Source organism: Akebia trifoliata, chromosome 4 (assembly GCF_017979445.1).
Source record: "Akebia trifoliata isolate Shusen 1 chromosome 4, ASM1797944v1, whole genome shotgun sequence".
NCBI lineage: Eukaryota > Viridiplantae > Streptophyta > Magnoliopsida > Ranunculales > Lardizabalaceae > Akebia > Akebia trifoliata.
The window spans coordinates 21,146,252-21,165,045 of NC_141378.1; the positions used below are offsets into that span (position 1 = coordinate 21,146,252).

Below are 18,794 nucleotides of genomic sequence, written 5' to 3' on the forward strand. Positions count from 1 at the left end.
ATGAGAATGGGACAATGGCAAAAGAATTTGAGGTTGGTAGGTTTGATTTGGTTGAGAATTGGGGACATATAAATGAGACTGAGGCAAATGGCTTTCTCATGCGATATCCTAATTCCTCCATGCCACCACAAAGAATCTTATTATAGTTGTAGATACTATTTTCTTACTTTTGAAGCTAGACCCACCATCGACATCATTGTTGGCATTGAAAACTAATGACTTTTGAAGTTGCCTCCGCCTTCAACATTATTGCTAGCATTGAGAACTAATGAGTATAAATAGTGATCGAAGAGGCTTCATGGACGAGATATGGTGCTTTACGAGGCCAATTGCCTCACCTTTGCTGGTCGAGTCTACGGGTCACGAACTTTAGTCATTAAAAAATAAAAAAGAATAATAATAAAGTAAGAGAAGGTCAACTAAGATAGTTTGGGCATGTTCAACGAAGGCTGATTACAGACCTAATTAAAAGAAATATTAAAATTTTAAGTTCTAAAAGAGAGAGAGGAAGACCCAAACGAACATGGATGGAGATAGTGAAGGAAGATATAAACACTATTTCATAACATAAGACGCGAATCAAGACAAAGTAGATCAAGGGATCAAGATTCACTTAGCAGACCTCAAATCTTTGGGATAAAGCTTTGAGAAGGAGGATGAAGAATTATAAAAAGATTAAGTTACCATTATAGTTTCGGGTTGGGTTCCGATGATTCATGGAAAAAACACTTGATCCCAACTATGTAAACATAAAATCCAATGATTAGGATCCCCAAAATAAGTATCATCGAGATTTGTGTTATTTGGGTATGTATAAATCCCAACTGTTGGATTTCATGTTTACACTATTGAGAACATGTGTTTTCTCATATGTCATTCTCCATGAGTCACTATCATGATCCTATAGTTTAATACTAATAGAGAGACGGATACCAAATGTTTGAGTACTTGAGGAGATTTAAAAACTAGTTAAAATTCATAAAACAGCATTATCTTGCATTAAAGGATAGTATTCATTCCAAAAAAGTAAAATGGATATTTTATTCATGCTAATTTTATGAAGAAAAAAAAGATTAAAAACAAAAAAATCAATAAAAATAAATTAGTATCAATTACCTGCGTGTTTATGGTATTGATATATTACATATTTATAATATGCACAAATTTTACTTCAAAAATACAAATTGTATTCTAGATATTAATGATAATGATTCATGTGGCTGTAACATATTGATCAACTTAAAAGGAAGAATATTACAAGACAAAAGCAATAAAATGAGCTATATTTTATGCGGCACAATATTGCAAACAAGAAGCAAAACAATCATCAAATGATGAGAATCCAAAAAATGGACAAGTAGAACGACCAAGAATTGAAAATAAAAATTAGCATACCCAAGGGAATCTATAAGTGGCATCAATAGAGGATAAAATAATAGAAAGTCAATTGAGATGGTCTAGTCCAAAGACTGCAACAATGAGGAGTGCTTTGGTGCAGGTTGAAAGCTCTTGAAAGGAAAAGAAAGGCCCAGTGGGATGAGATTGACGTAATAAGAAATGATTTCAAGATAAATCAAATGTTAGAATAAGATTCACATTGAAGTGCTAACTTCGTAAGTGGTAAGACGTGTGGAATGTTGTTCCCACATCCTAGGTTCAATCCCCCCAGAACCCAACTTCATTTGCTAACCACCAACCCTCTATGAAAAAATAAAATAAAAATAAAAAAGCATAAGATTCATGTTGCCGACCTCAAATAAGAATCCCCTAATGATGATGATTGATGATTGCATCAATGCACAGATAAGAGAAAGAGCAACTATTAAGAATTGTAACTCAAATAAAGCAATAAATACCAATATCATGAAAGTTGCAACACCAAGATTCTTTCTCCGAAGTAACTCAATGCATGCTTGTGCTGAACCAGTTGTTTCAACCACAATATAGTCAAGTCCAGGACATGCCGTTGATATAGCAACATCATATTTTGCTGCAAGAAAGCAAATTTGTCAATGAATGAAACAAATCCAAATGAAACAAGTCAAATAAAAACTAATCAAAATCAGTTTTTAGAAACTGAAAAGATAAAAAAGAATTGTAACCACAAAAGCCAAATAGAAACCTACTAAACAATTTTAATGCAATAAAAAATCAGAAAAATAAGAGTTGAACTACCAACCACTCTTATAATGCAAATAGATATCAACATTGTGCAAATAGATACTAGCATTGCGTCAATGCTCAAGTGAGCTTGGGCATTAAACATCACAAGAAAACCAACTTACAACCCTTCCAAGAACAAATATAAGTGCACTTGTAGCATTGTTTGAAACATCAACCTTTGGAAGAGCGTTACCATTCATCACCTTCAAATGGAGTGCCCGGGAGCAGATCAGAATGACCTTCTTTTGTTATATGTCTTTCTGCACATTAGATCTTTTAACAAGGTAAAGTATCTTGTTGACACACCGGATTCCAACACTCCATCCAAACTTGTGTCTTGAATGTCTAGAATTCGTTTTTGTCTCGGTTTGGGAATTTGTTAAATTGCACATAACACAAATTTGCATTTACATATTGGTTGTCTAAGCATGTCCCGTGTGGTATTCTTTGATTGGTACCACATGTAAAGATTCTTGCAGCATTTTCAATGTAAACATAAGTCTAACTCACTAGCGTTACAATATCACAACCCCACACTTATGCGAAAAAGGTCAAAATTGAATATGAAAAACATTTGAATGATTGCCTGCATCCCAAGTTATTTTACAAACCTTCCCCAATTGCCCCTTTACCAAGATTGTTGAAATTCTCCAATAAATTCCTACTCTACTTTGAGCATAAAGTTCCTACATGATATAGGGCAAAGAAGGCACATTGATATTGAAGTAAAAACAAATCAATTTTATCATCCAAAAATCCTTTGAAGATCTCAAAGGCTAAAGGGTCAATCCTAAGATGCACTATTGTTTTCAATTCTATCATCATCTGTTGCGATCTACTACCGCTCCTTTAGGGCATTCTACTCAACGTGTTGCCATTGTGGATTCATCTCTAGTGGCTACCACTGACCCTCATTATTCATCTAGTACTATTCATTTGCAACAACTTCAGACCTAAGTTGCCACTATTGTACGTGACCAAATCCATGCTCATACTCGATTATCTTCGACAGTGAACTCAGTTACCACACCTCCAAGTACATCCTCTGCGTTTCATGTCAACCAATTTAGTCCTGCTCCCTTGACATGAGTTACTGATTCTAGTACCTCTGATCACACGATTGGTGAGTCTAGTTATTTTACATGTTCTACTTTTTCTGCTACTCATAGAGAGGTTTGCCTTACTAATGTGCCCCTTACACTTATACACAATAAGGGTACCATCCATATATCTTCCGATATTTCTCTCGATTTTGTGTTTTATATTCCTCATATATCTCTTAACCTTTTGTCTATGAGTAGTTTTACCAAATCTTTGGATATGCTAATTTTCAATACTTATATTATTTATTTCCTGCTTTAAAAAACTCTTATAATGGGCATAAGTTTTAATGTTCTGTGTGTGAAATTTCTAAACACACTCGCACTTCATATATTCCATGTATGCATCGGTTTAATACAATATTTGATTTAATTCATTATGATATGTAGAGGCCTTCCCTGTTACTGCTTTTAATGGCTATCGATATTATGTAACATTTACAGATGACTATTCTCATTGTACTTGGGTTTATTTGATGAGGTCTTGTTCTGAAGTACTCCATGTTTTCATTAATTTTCTTAAAATGATTTAGACACAATACAACATCACTATAAAATCTCTTCGATTTGATAATTGAGGAAAATATATTTCTAATGGGATTCATTCTCACCTTCATGAGCATGGTATGTTTCACAAGTTGACTTGTTCCTACACTCCTGAGTAAAATGCGGTAGCGAAACACAAATATCGCCATCTTATGAACATTGTCTGACGCCTTCTTTGAGGAATACATGTTCCCAAGTTATATTGGAAAATGGTAGTCGTCATTGCAACTTTTCTTCTAAATCATGTTCTGAGTAGCACCATAGGGGGATAGGTGCCTCTCCATGTTCTTTGCCTTGATAGCACCATATTTTCCATTACATCCAGAGTCTTTGGGTGTACTTGTTTTGGTCAAGACAGGACTCCCCATCGCACAAAATTAAATGATAAAATCATTCGGTGTATTTTTATTTTTATTTTTTTTCCTGGCTACTCCTTTATCTTCAAGGGGTATCAGTGTAATGGTCTCATTTCTCATCAAGCTCTACATTATCTTGAAGTCACATTTTTTTTAAAAGTGTTCCCTATTTTCGTGCCACATCTTCTTTGCAAGACTCTTTTCTTTTACAAGACTCTTCCTTTATTCCTTCTCCTATAGTGTTGCCTTATCTGGTCTTCTCTCCATCTTTACCAACGCTCCAGGTTTACTCTTGTCACCCCACCCCTCTCCAACCTTGCCAACCTCCTCCTTGGACTCAAGTATATTCTAACATATCCCTGCTCTTATCCTTTTTGTTTATGACCGTGACTTAACTACTACACTTCGCAAAGGTAGGCGAAGGTGTGTTATTGATCATCCTATTGCCCAGTTGGTTTCCTACCAGGGACTCTCTCTTTCTTATCAGGCTTACACTACTTTTATTTGAGTTCCTCAGTCTATTTAAAATGTTTTATGAGACCCTCAGTGGACTACCGTCATGACTACTGAGATAGATGCCTTGCAGAAGAATCATACACTTATCCTCTTCCCCCTGATGAGCAGATTGTTGGGTGTAAATGGGTTTTCAATGTTAAGTATCTCGTGGATGGCACCGTTGATAGATACAAGGCTCGCCTAGTTGTTAAGGATTTTACACAAACTCCAAGAAAGGATTTTGGTGCTACATTTGTCCATGTAGATAAATTTTCTATTGTTCGCCTCCTTATTTCTATGGTTGTTTTCACTCATGGCCTCTTTACCAACTAGATGTGCAGAATGCCTTTCTAAATGATGATCTAACTGAAGTTATCTATATGAACCTTTATCTTAGGTTTTTTCTTCAGAGGGAATATTCTGGGAAGGTGTGTCACCCTCTCAAATCTCGATATGGGCTAAAGCAGTCTCCACAAAACTAGTTTTAGCGCTTTTCTAAGATCATTTTATCTATGGAATTTTTCAAATGCCACTCAGATCATACATGCTTTGTTTGTCGGGGATTGAATGATCGTTGTGTTATTGTTTCGATTTATACAGATGATATTATCTTAACTGGGGGTGAAGCCCAGGGGATTGACATGGTAAAAATGATATTAGGTCGTGTTTTTTAAGTTAAGGATTTGAGTTCTCTTAAGTACTTCTTTGAGATAGAAGAGGCCCGCTCTCGCCGTGGTATTTCATTATATCAACGCAAATACACATTAGATCTTCTTCAGGATAATAGTATGCTTGATTGTCATCCTACTTCTCCTATGGATCAAAATCATCGTCTTCATACTGAATCCAACGAACTATTATATGATCCTTCTTATCAGAGACTCATAGACCGTCTGATTTATCTGCCTAACACTACACTAGATTTGACTTTTGCGATTAATGTAGTTAGTCAATTCATGCATGCTCCGCACACTTCTCACATTGATGTTATTTATCGTATTCTAGTCACTTCCTGGTCTTGGGCTTTTTTATTCATCCACTGCTCAACCCCATTTTTCCTACTTCACTGACGATGATTATATTGGTTCTATTACGGATAGGAGATCTACCTCTGGTTTCTATAATTTCCAAGGTGATAACCTTATTTCGTGGAAAAATAAAAAATAGAATATGATTTCCTACTCTTCTGTTGAAGTTGAGTATCGAGTATGGCCCTTGGTACATATAAGCTTGTTAAGCTTCGATCTTTGCTAATGGAGCTGGGATTTCCTATTTCTGATTCCTTCACACTATTTTGCGACAACAAATCTGCTATTATGCTTGCTTCGAATTTTGTCCCTCACGAGAGAACCAAGCATATAAAGGTTAATGTTCACTTTCTAAAGGAGAAAATTCAATATGGTGCCCTTCAGACAATATTCGTGTCTTTTTCAGATCAGCTTGCCGACATGCTTACGAAGTATGTTGGTCCTTTTGTTACCAACTCTCATCTTGTCAAGCTGGGCTTAACTGATATATTTGCACCAGCTTGAGGAGGAGTATTGGAAAATAATGTCGTTTAGTTTATTTTTCCTAGGTTTCTATTTGTCTTTATGTAAGGGCATTTATGTTCATTCACCTTGATTAATATAAATATCTTGCCAAGCCCTCATTGAGAGGTTTGACAATTTCTCTTTTACAATTCTTCTGGAAGTACCCCTTATCATCCTCGAAACGATGGGAAAACCAAGGGTGTCTATAAGACATTGGGAAATATGTTGAGATCTCATGTACAAGTACCATGCAATTGGGATCTTTTTCTATCAAACCTCTAGTTTGAATTCAACAAGATGCCGAATTAAACCACCAATTTCTCTCAATTTCATCTAATCTTTGAAAAAAATTCTCAAGGCCCTTTGGATCTAATTCATATCCTAAATCCAGGTGCAATTCCTCATCATATAGTCAAATATGTTATTGATCAACTTGAATACATTCATAAGCAAGCCCTTGCCGATAGTCATTAGCGTCGCTTTGTCTTCAATGTTGGTGATTTTGTGTGGTTTTTTGTATCCAAGCAAAGCTTACCTAATGGGTCTTACATCAAACTTCATCCTAAGAAGGTTAGGCCATGCAAAGTACCCAGGAATACTAATTGAGTTGAGTTTCATAATCATTTTTTGTATTTTGAATGTCTTTAGTACAAGATCTTACACCATCCCATGGAGATTGGGATTGTAATGCCATTAAGAACTCATGGGCAAGTTCTTTGTTACTTGAGGAGGCTGTTGTACAGCGAGGAAGATCCATTATGTATGAGGAATTACATATCAACATCTTAAGATAATCGATCATCTGAAAACCCTTACAAGATTTCAAAGGTAAAAGTGTCAAGCCTAGATGGACTTTTATCAAGATTGGACCACAAAAAAACAAGTTGCATGGACCAAATGAAACCCAAAAGAAAGCCCAAATGGATTGTAACATTTTTGGGTTGGATAATGGCTCTCCAACCAATTTTTGGAACTTTTGTTAGATATTTTGTTCAGATTGTTTTGAATTAAAATATTTTATAAGTTCTTAGAGAACTAATTTTATTTTCTAGGTTTAAATAGTTCAATTTTACATGCTTTTGTATTTATCATATTGCCAACTTGTGTGTGTGTGTGTGTGTGTAGGGGGGGGAAGGTGATTTAGCATCCTTACGTTTAATGAAATTTTCGTGTTTTATAGATTTCTCAAAATCTTGAAGTTAGAAGTTCCGTTTTAAACTTTGACAAGTCAGAGGTTTCTTTCTAAACAACGATTTAGAGGTTTGTCTCAAAAACCTAGACAAGTTTCTAGGTTACTAAGAACAAAATATAAATGTAAAATTATGTCTTACGCATGCAAGTAACTCAAGTAATCAAAGGTTATAGACATACGTAACATCTAAGTTAAACCATTATAAATTTCAACCAAAAAAAATTTGGAATTTAGTTCAATATCCAAGTACATAGCTCATAAGAATGGTCCAAGGTGAAACTTGAAAGAAAACCCTGTAGGCTGAAGAAGTATAGGCCCTCCATAGAAATCAATTAAAATACTCATTGAATTTTTATAAATACGTATTGAAACAGATTTAAAGTCCTATGCACTCATGACAGATTTGCACCAAGTATTGAACGTCATATAATAATCAAATAAAAGACAAGTCTCACCATCAATGGCACCTAGATCACCCATACGACCATAAACCCCTTCTATTTGATTTGATTCCTTAGCTTGCAATATTGCTTTCAGAACAGATCCCTGACTCCTTTCCGATTCCATAACAGACAAAAGTTCTGTGACCTTTTGTCTTGCTGCTTGTTCAAGAGGAATAAGTGATTCTTGCTCTCGAACACATTCCTGAAACAAGATTAAACCAGGCTCAAGACATCAAATAATCATGCTACTCGTAATCAAACAAACACACAAAACTATAAAAAAAAAATACTAAGCACATACGTGTTCCACTCTACGTGCTTCCTCTGCTTCAAGTTTGATTTTCTCTAAATCAAATTGAATCTTCTTCATGCCTTCACTTTTTGCTTTAATTTCATCCATTGTGTAAGTCATTTTCTGTTGAGCATCCTCAAAAGCAATCCGTCCAGCTTCATGCTGAAATGAACAAAAATTTCATTATGAACCAATTCTAAGAATATTGTAATCATAAGACCATCCACATCAGTAGATTCAGTTGTTATTTAGAGAATAAGATAGAGGTCACGGAACAGACCAATTTTCAAAACAAGGTAACCAAAATAATAGACATTCGAACCTTCTCTTTTAACAGCTTGCTTTCATTAGATGCAACATTAAGTTTTCCTTGATGTTCAATAAGCTGTTCTTCCCAAGGATCTAATTCAGTACGGACTTCCCTCAGCTCCGATCGATACCTCTCTTTTTCAACTGTATTTCATAGAAAATTGAAGTAGCAGCACAAGATTTGCATTAAATTATAAGAACATAAACAGTTCACATAGATAAATAAGATGGAATATGATTCTTCAAATTCACATCTTAAGCAATTATAACACATTAAGAGTAACAAAAATAAGAAGAAGAAAAAACAGTAATCAACTCATCATTTTAAGATAGTGACGACCAACTCTTATGTACGAACAGCAAGATTTTGTGTGATATTGTAAAATAAAAGATAGGAAAGTAGCGATAGTTAAAAATAAAATAGACCAAAATTGTAAAATAATATCATTGATAAGAGTCAGCCAGATTTTGTGAAGGTTAAAAAGCACAATGATTGACAGTTTTCATTAGCAGGGAGAAAAAGATGCGAAAAAAGAATTGCAGCTAGGTGCATGGACTCTTCCAAAAAGGTGAATTACTTGGATTCCAAAACTTCATGGACCCTTGTGTGATATTCTCGATTTCTTTTCTCCTGACTGCAAGATACTGACTAACATTTATCTTTTTCCTCTATCTGATGAGAATGAGAGATCCATTACCAAAAGCAAGGGAGAAAACAACATAACAGTAGGTTGAGGTGACCTACTACAAGATTTAAAAAAAGAATACAGGGGAAACAACACCAAACCATGAAAAATCCACACAAACACCTCCTAACTTTGAATCCCATTCAAAAATAAATCATCAAAAGGAGATATCCGAAACTCCTCATGGATCTTAGACCAAAGGAACAAACAATCTTTAAGGGCCAAGACAATGTCACAGTTCTTTTATTTCTTCTTTCCAAATACAACAACCAACTGCAAACAGCAATAATATCCAAATAATCCCACCTTTTACTATTAAAAGAAAAATTGAACAAGTTGAGGTCTAGGATGGAAAACGAAGTAGTCCAGTAGACAAGGAAAAGTAAGAGAAAATGGGGGCAGATACTTTTCTCCTTGTGGCAGAGGATGAAATCATTGAAACTCTCGTCACTCACTTTGCACATCACACAGAAATTAATGATTACAGGTCTATGTGCAATTAGATTATCCAACAGTTAGAATTTTATCTAAAGAAACTAACCTAACAAACAAGGCCACTTTGGAAAAAATGTTTGATCCCAAAATGATGAACCTTAGAAAAGACCTACATTTAGATTCACTAGCATAACATACAACAATTAACCAAGAACATTACATCTTTGCAACTTTTCCATTCTTTCGTCCTCAAAAAAGAGGGGATATGGAGATATTTGTAATCAGAGCAATCAAGATGGCAATGCCCTCCACCTCCCAGACATTTAGATTTATTTTTAGACCCAAGCCCTATGCAAAATTCACAATTTCATTTATAAGAAATGTTTTGATAAAGGAAAAAAATCAAAACATCCACTGATACAGAACGAAATATTCAAAAAGAAAATTGAAATGTTCCTGAAACATTCTGAAATAGTCACAAAAATCAGCACTTAGTGATAGATATTGGAAAAACATGTACTCGACTATAAAATGACTTGCAACTTGTTTTTTCAAATAAATCACACATCTCACAACTATACGCATCTATAAATCCATCATGTTTCTCCTAAAATCATTTTTTTTTCTTAAGGCTTGAAGTGGAAGGAGATAGAATATAAAAGGTTCGGGATGAGGGTAAAAAATTTACCCTAGAGGTTGCATACGATGGGTTTTAGGATAAAAATCAAGGGTTCTTGGCTAGAGGCGAGTCATTGTTTTCAGTTTATTATCTTATTCTGATTTTTATATTTGGTTTCAATATGTTCCAATTCATCTCGAGAATGTTTTAGTGAATACCCTAGAACTAGTCATTATTTCCAGCTTATCCTCTTCTTCTGAATTTTTTGATTTGGTTTACATTCCAAGACAAACAGGAACAAACCAACACAGACCAAAATATCCATCTAAACTTTGATTCCGGGCATGTTTCATACCGGAATGTTCAAACAATGGTAAGTATCGACCAATACATTCTGAAATGGTATGATGTCTAAAAAATTGTCCTCGGAAATATTATTAACTGATCAAGTGACAAAACTTTGGTTCTTTTTACACAAAGAATAAATTTTGGAAATGAGCCTTCGGCATAGTATCCCCATACCACAGTTCCTCCCAAATGGAACCAACCTTCCATTTCCAACTTTAAAGGCAACAACTTTATTAAACTCTCTCATCCCATTCTGAATTCCCCTCCAAACTCCACCCCCATGGATAACTCAATATCTATCAATATCCCAACCTAAAGGACCACACCCAAACTCACCAGTAGTCACTTGCCTCCAAGGGTTAGAAACTTCCTCCCCAAATCTCCATGCAGGTCTAAGTTTCATCTATTTCATATTCTAACTCCAAGACCCGCATTGCTCTCAAAAGCACAAATCATTTCTCATCTTACAAAGTGATATTTAGGAGAGTTGTGCATGCCATAACAAAAATTCCTTGGTTTTTCATCTATTCTATTCTTCACGGGTGTGAAGGTGGCAATAAAGACATGAAGTAAACAGAGATTAGTAGATAGGAACTTTGATGAAGACCATAATACCCCCTTTTGAGAGGTAGCTGGTCTGCACAAGGCTAATCTCCTATCAGTCCTTTTTATGACTAGGTCCCAAATCAGTTTAAATCTATAATTGGTCCCTAAGGCAAAAGTGTGGTACATTGCCAGGAGAAAGCCAACCATACAGCCTAAGACTGGCACGTAGCTTTTTATTAACAACTCCAGCCCCAAAAATATCATTTATATGCATATTCATTCTGACCCTGAAAATGAATTCCCTTCAAATCAAAAAAGGAGGCCTATCGAGAATCTCATTTGGTGATGGAAGGTATCTAAAAATGAGAGCAAAGGGTATCCTCATCTCAAGCCTCCGGAACTTCTAGAAAGTTCTATCAAACTCTCATTTATCATAATTGAGAACGAGGCAGCTCATTCTCCCCGTCATATAGTCAAGGAACTTCCAATTCAAATGAACATTGACCTTTTCCATGTCAATTTTATACACAATTCCCAGATTTTTCCACCTTAATCTTAATCAATACACTCATTGGCTATCAACATGCCATCCAAGATTTTTCTTTCACCAGTTTTCTATGATCCATGAAAATTATTTGGTGTAACACAATTTTAATTATTGAAGCTAATAACATACCAATGACTATTACAACTACCCACTAAGCTAATAAGTCAAGGTCTACTACGTCTTTGACCCCTGACTCTCAGGCAAAAGTACCGCAAAGGTATGAATATGATTTGACACATAATTTAAAAAGCCAACCCCGAAATTCTTTTAGCATCATCTTCATTAGAAGTATCTTGATTACCTCATAACAGTCTTTGTAGAACACCATAGTCAACCCATGTAGCGCTATTGTTTTGCTCCTAACTCCTAATGGAGTCCCACACTTCTTCTTCATCAAGGAATCTCCCCAACCAACTTTTCTACTCCAGACTAATTGGATCAAATGCCATCCAGATTAGGTCTAGGCCAATACTACTTTGTGTAAAACTTTATATGTAAATCCATAATGGTGTCCCTTAAACTCTAGTTCACCCTATGTTACCAGATTCGTGGGTTCGCTTAGTTCGAATTCGGGTTCATAATTTGCGGTTCACCAGTCAAGAATGAACCCGATTCACAGAGCTAGACAGAGATGACGGTATTTGCAGGTTGTAGTAATGAGAAGGGTAAAACGATGTTGAAGTTGGTTGATTTAGAGAAGAAGAAAAAATCAGGTTTTTTAGATTTAGAAGTCGGAGATGAGTGTACTTGGTCATTTTGTATTAGCCTATTAATAAAGCCTATGGTCAAAGATGTATCCTATCAATTTAAAATTTTAGAGGGATATCTCAATATAATTAATGATATAAAAGAATCCGTCTAAAACCGACTTCTTTCACTTTGTAGTGCACACTGTTCTGACATGGCAGTGGAGTGAATTCAGCTTAGCATTTTCCAACACAACAGATAAGATTCGTTAGATTCACTTCTTTTTATAAACCAAGAGCGAATCGTATCGTGAACTAGTTCGATTCAAACTGGTTCACAGTTCAACTCTTTAATAATGAATTTGGTAACGCAGAGTTCACCCAATGGAATTTCATTTACACTAAGCTTGGAGATAATATCGGCCTTATGATGATTAGCTACAGTATGGAAGTACTTGGTGTTGCTATCTCCATCTTTGACCATCTTAGTTAGCCTTTTATTACTAACTGATTTCTTCCAAGTTAGAGAATTTAAGAAATTCTCTTTTTGAGTCCTTCCATTACTCTTATCCAAAGATAATGCTACCTCCTCACCCTTCCTATCCAAAGACTCTCTCTCCTCTAGAATCTCCTTTTTATGTGATTGATTACCCCAAATTACACTCTATCTATGTCTGGAACTGTTCCTTTAGTGATTGCAACTTTTTCCTAATAAATGCAAAGGAAAGACATCCTTGGTTGCCTTGAGGAATTAATAATAGAATAAGTATACTTTATGAACTTATAAAATGCAAACAAGATTGATGAAATTATGGAATGTTCATGTGTTCTTCCTTGGAATGTATGACAAACAAGATCATGGTATCCACATGGCATGTTCACGTGAAAGCAAATACATTCATAATGGACAGAAATAATATAGGTAATAGAGCTTCGTGAATAATAACAGATGTGTAATCAACACATAACAAGACTATATATCACTCTTTACATTTTCTAGGTTCACATTAGAAGAATATCAAAAACAAAGTATTAATAAAACCAGGAACATCAAACATTTTATTGATGAACATATGAACAATTTAGACCCTACACCAATATACTTTTAATATTGGAACTCAAGTTAACAGAAAAAATCTCGAGTTCTTCAGCCTCCATTGATCTTAAAAGGACTAAAATATCTCCAAATCGGGAGTTGAACTAAATAAACTAATTCATTTTAAGGAAATTCACTTAAATTGGTATAGACAATTAAAAAAGCTTTTTTGTTCCCTTTTTTGGTTGGTAAGCTCAGATCAAACCATAACCTCAAGTTTGAGGCCAAAAGTGCCTCCCATTGAAGCTGCAGGCTCTATTATTGCACATCTCTAAAAGTAAAATTTAAAAGAGACAAGCTTAGACCCATAGCTTACAACAATACCTAAAGAAAATATGTTTCTAGTAAAACTGTCACAAAAAGTAAAATATTCATGTGAAGATCATGAATGTGAATATGGTAAACAATTAACTCAAGACGGAAAGTAAGACAAAATATTATCAAAAGAGTAACAGTGTAGCATGTTAGCAGAATAAATGGTATGGCACAATGTCTTCTATTCTACAAATCCAAGGAGACCACCTTCAGAGCTCTCCACAATTTCCCCTAAGATCTTCTCTTCATCCAACAGAAGCTGTTGTAGTTTCGGTAATTTCTCCTCAAGTTTAGGAATCAGATCTGTTGACTCCTTGCACTCCTTTACAATTTCATCGATCTTGGATGAATCCTGCAACAAAATTAAAAATAAGATTTGTGCGTGAATTCAACAAGAGAATAACTATCAGTTACCACATTACCTTCTCAAGCTTATCTTCTAACTTCTTGAGTTTTTGCTTCACATGTTTCAAATCTTCCCGTTGTTTCAGATCCTGTCTTTCAAACTCTTTAAATTGTTCCTTGCTATTTCTTAGGTCATTATCAAGTTCCTACATCACATTAAACACAAGTGTCTAATTCACATTTTCATATAAAAGAAATGTGTTATATCAGTGAATAATAGCAATAAATACACACATTATACCTCGTGTCTTTTCATATGTGTATTGTGTACAGTCTCAAGATCCTTCAATGTTTTAGTATTTTCTCGAATTTTTTCCCTGAAACGTTATTTCAAAACATTGCAAATTACAATTATTTCAGGATCTGTGAAGCATGTCTAAGTTTAGTCCATGTAATACTACAACACCCACCTTTCATTCTTGAGATTTTCTTCTAAGCCGGATACATTTTCTTGTAGTTCAACCACATGGGAAGTAGCATCTTCAGAAGCCAATTTGGTGGCTATCTCTCGCCATTTCAAGAGTGACAGCTCCCTTAGCATGTAAGCTTCTGCTTCATTCTTTCCATTCTGAATGATGGGAATATATAGATCAGTTATTTTTATGTTAACAACAAGGAAGGAAGAGATAACCAATGTGCAAAAACTAAATATACCTCCAAACTATCTCTTTCCTTCTCAGCTAATTTTACCATTTGCACCACCCCAGATCTCTTCTCATTAAGGGATTCCAACCTAAATCAACAACGTACATGAGTAATAATATCATAACATTGGGCTCAAACCCATAGCTCAGTTGGTTTGACACTCTGCAAAGCAACATTGAGGTCGTGGGTTCTAGTCCAGCTTAACCATCAATATATATCCTAATACTCTTCATCCAGCTACAGTTCAAGTACTTCACAAGCCAATATTAACTTTAACAACATCTATTTAGAAGAACTAACACCATTTTAAAACGCTTGCTGAAGTAGACGTAAGAAATAAGAACATTAGGTATGTTTGGCCCAAAAGAAAATGGGTCCACAAACTTATATAAAAGTTTTCAACTACCTAGAAAGATAAAATCCCGTTATCACTTTACTCCATAGCTTGTTTGTTTAAACACTATTTCTTTTTACGGTTCAAACTTCAATCTTTGCAAGGCCCAAAACACAAAATACTGGTATGTGTGTTTCAACTTCGACCATGAGATCGGACAACAAAAATGGATGAACAAACAGCCATAAGAACCTAAACATTTTCGCAAAATGAAGTATATAGAACTAACATCTTGGAGGATTCTTCAATCTTTTCAACATATTTGTCAGTTCCAATAATATCCTCGAGATATTCAAGAAACCCTTCATCATGAGGACCTTGTGCCTTTGGCTTCATCAATGATATTTGCTCAACTTCTCCCTGGACAAGAGTCAAAAGAAAAAGATGTTAAAAAAACACGCGAAAACAATTGATGGCCTACCTCAAAAGACTATCACATATCACATGATTAGTACTTGAAGGATCAAAAAACGGTTGTTGTCAAGATCCACCCCATTCCCTTTCAATTTCTTGGTGACCTCCGTAAAATTACTCCCACGATCATTTATATAGTACTTTGAAGAGTTGTCTCGAAATGCGACTCTCGTAATGACAAAATCGCTTCCAGGAACGGCTTCATAAGTTTCATCATCCTTTTACAAATACAAAGAATCAAATTATTTCTAGTTACTCTTTTAAGGAATCATCAAATCTAGTTTTTTTTTTCCCCTTAAACAAAGAACGAAAAAGAAAAAAAATACCAGATCAACAATCTCCTGAAAGTGAACAGAAACACCAGCACTATCCAGATTCTGGTGATTGGTGGAATTATGGATAAGTTCCGATACTTTGTTGAGTCGCATCTACAAGCAACATCAACACAAAAAGAACAGCTACTATAAGAAAAATCAGTGGTCCGAAAAGCTTAAAGTTATTTAATTTCAGAGTTTTTAGTTGCTTAATAGCTCACCACAAACACTACAGACACAAAAAGAACAGGTACTACAAGCAAATAATAATGATAGAAAATGCTTAAAAATTACTTAGTTGCATTAATTTTACTTGCTTACCTTGCTACAAATTCATAGACCCAAAGATCATAGATACTATAAGAACCCAGTGATAGAAAACTCTTGTAGATTACTTAGTTGCAGATATTTTACTTGCCTACACCACTACAACTAGAATAGCTTCCACAAGCAAAACCCAGTGATAGAAAATGCTTGTAGATTACTTAGTTAAAGAGATTTTACTTGATTAGCTCACTAAAAACAGCACCCACACAACTAGAATAGCTTCGACAAGCAAATTTCTGATAGAAAATTCTTGAAAAAATTACTTAGTTCCAGAGCTTTTACTTGCTTACGTTGATGCAGACTTGATTGACCCAAAGATTATAGCTACTATACGCAAAGCCCAGTGATAGAAAACGCTTATAAATTGCATAGTTGCAGAGATTTTACTTGCTTAGCTCGCAACAAACATCACCCACACAACTAGAATAGCTTCAACAACAAAAACCAGAGAAAAAATCTTTTAAAAAAAATACTTATTTCAAGAAATCTTACTTGCTTAGCTCGTTTGCCGAACACAAAGAGCATCGCATCAATCACGTTGCTCTTGCCGCTTCCATTGGGACCGACCACCGCCGAAAAGCTCTGTGAAAATAAAATTTGATCAGAGATTCAGCCATTAAAGCTTTTAAGTTGAAATTCGAAAGAAGGAGAATGGGATTTTTTTATAATAATTAAAAAAAACCCTAAAAGAACAAACCTTGTGAAAGGGCCCAACCAGTTGTTCACCAGCGTAGGATTTGAAATTTCTCATGACCATTTGCTTGATGAAGAGTCTGGGCTTTCTGGTTGCCGATTTCTTCTGTTTCTGATTTGATTCTGAATTGGAAGGAGAGTGGATTGGAGTCCCCATTTTGGATTCGAAATGAACCCTAAAAATTACCCCAGAAGAAAAATATGGGATTGTAAAAGACGAATGTAAGGAAATGGGGATTTAGTAGTAATTCGTTCAAATTTCGCAATCGAAGAAACTATTACAGGTCAATCGAACCGGACTCTCTCTCTCTCTCTCTCTGTAGTCTCTGTATCCCTCTTCTACTCCATTTTAATTTTTATATAGTTGTCACAACAAAAAAAAAAAATGAAAGCGCGGGAAACTTATAATGTTTGAACTTGATGGAGGCGGAGGCGGAGGGTTTCTTTTTAAATAGTCCCCAAGCTTTCGGAGGTATCTAAATAGTTCGTTTAAACAGTAACAAAGTTCGAATTCGGCTATTATTTGGTGAGCGTTCAATTCGATTAATTCGGACAAGTACAAGAAATTTTAGGAATAAATTTGAGAATATTTCGGAGATGTTGAAAAGGATGAAATTTTAAATAGTAAAAATAATTCACAATTTATAAGATCAAGAAAATGAGGAGTAGGAGTAGGAACATACCTTGCCGGTTGCCAATAGGGTTGCAACCTGGGCGGATTGGCCCAATGTTAACTGGGACTCAATCGATGATGAGTAAGCCTGGGCTGAGTTATGTAGAAAATGAAAAAAAACAAAAACAAAAAACATATATTTTGGGTGATTTAGATAAAAGATTGACTAGTTGCACACCACTCATTAGCAATTGCACTCCATAACTTAAATATTCTCCTATGCACTCCCTTTGGATGATTACACTCCAAAATAATTTAAAAAAAGTTGCACTCCTCTTTCTTTCTTTTTTTTTTTTTTTTTTAATTGTTCTTCTTCAACTATGCCCAAAGAAATAATTGCTAACTTGATAATTTTTGCAAGAAATTTATTTTCATTTTGAAATCATATTTTAGAGTTATGTTCTCTTGAAATACGCCAATTCAACTTAAATTTAAACAAATATTAAAAAATCAATAACTAAATTAAGTTGGAGTCAAAAAGAACACGAATAAAAACAATCATAAAACATGAGAAAAGAATACAAAACTACAAGTTAAGATCCTAAAAGGTTTGATATTGGAGTGCAAGCAGTAGGTTAAAATAAAGGTTATAAAATACAAAAATAAATAAATGATTTTTAAAGGTTAGTGTGCAACCACCAGCCAGTGGTGTGCAACTAGTTGTTCCCTTTAGATAATACCCCAATGTATGGCATACCTCCCTTGACCATAGTCTCCTCTAAAAAACTTTTATACAATTACCAAAAAGACCTCATCTTCAACCTCTACCACAAAGCAGTCATCATCAAGTTTTTCACCCTAAACCTTATCTTCAATTTCGTTTTCACTTTCTCTTCAATCCCTTTTAGAAAACATTTGAACCCTCCCTCTCTTTAAAATCCATCGTCTTTACTTCCCAAAAAGCCTATCTTTCTATCGAGATTTGAAGGTTGAAGGAGAGAATCTTAGGCTGAAAATCTGAGTGAAAACAGTTGGACCGTAGATCCATACATTCAACACATTAGCCTTATCAAAACTTAGCTTAGTGTTCATTATGCAAGATCAAGCCCTCTGATTTGATCTACATTTGCAATCCTTGCATTAACATCGTCCACATCCCATGCTCTTAGTTGCCTAAGATGATGGGTTTGGGAAAAAAACTCATTGCATCATCGAGATTGATTTTTCATCCAACGGTTGACACGCTTGTTTGCACACTTCTCTCCCACAAACGAGCGTGGGAA

The 18,794-nt window shown here is 35.0% G+C and overlaps 1 protein-coding gene across 1 annotated transcript in view; it reads right to left on the reverse strand.

Annotated features, from left to right (window-relative positions):
• Positions 1–17,255, reverse strand: part of SMC3 (structural maintenance of chromosome 3) — a 29,842-nt gene extending 12,587 nt beyond the window's left edge. The window contains exons 1-14 of the mRNA XM_086440372.1: positions 16,903–17,255; positions 16,698–16,787; positions 15,891–15,992; positions 15,606–15,782; positions 15,380–15,510; positions 14,766–14,844; positions 14,522–14,679; positions 14,353–14,428; positions 14,129–14,257; positions 13,914–14,058; positions 8,442–8,572; positions 8,129–8,281; positions 7,840–8,029; positions 1,857–1,990 (exon numbers count right to left, since the gene is read on the reverse strand). Coding sequence (XP_086296498.1) covers positions 1,857–1,990; positions 7,840–8,029; positions 8,129–8,281; positions 8,442–8,572; positions 13,914–14,058; positions 14,129–14,257; positions 14,353–14,428; positions 14,522–14,679; positions 14,766–14,844; positions 15,380–15,510; positions 15,606–15,782; positions 15,891–15,992; positions 16,698–16,787; positions 16,903–17,055 — 1,848 coding nt within the window. The 5' untranslated portion in view covers positions 17,056–17,255. The remainder of the gene's footprint in view (positions 1–1,856; positions 1,991–7,839; positions 8,030–8,128; positions 8,282–8,441; positions 8,573–13,913; positions 14,059–14,128; positions 14,258–14,352; positions 14,429–14,521; positions 14,680–14,765; positions 14,845–15,379; positions 15,511–15,605; positions 15,783–15,890; positions 15,993–16,697; positions 16,788–16,902) is intronic.
• Positions 17,256–18,794: the final 1,539 nt, after the last annotated feature.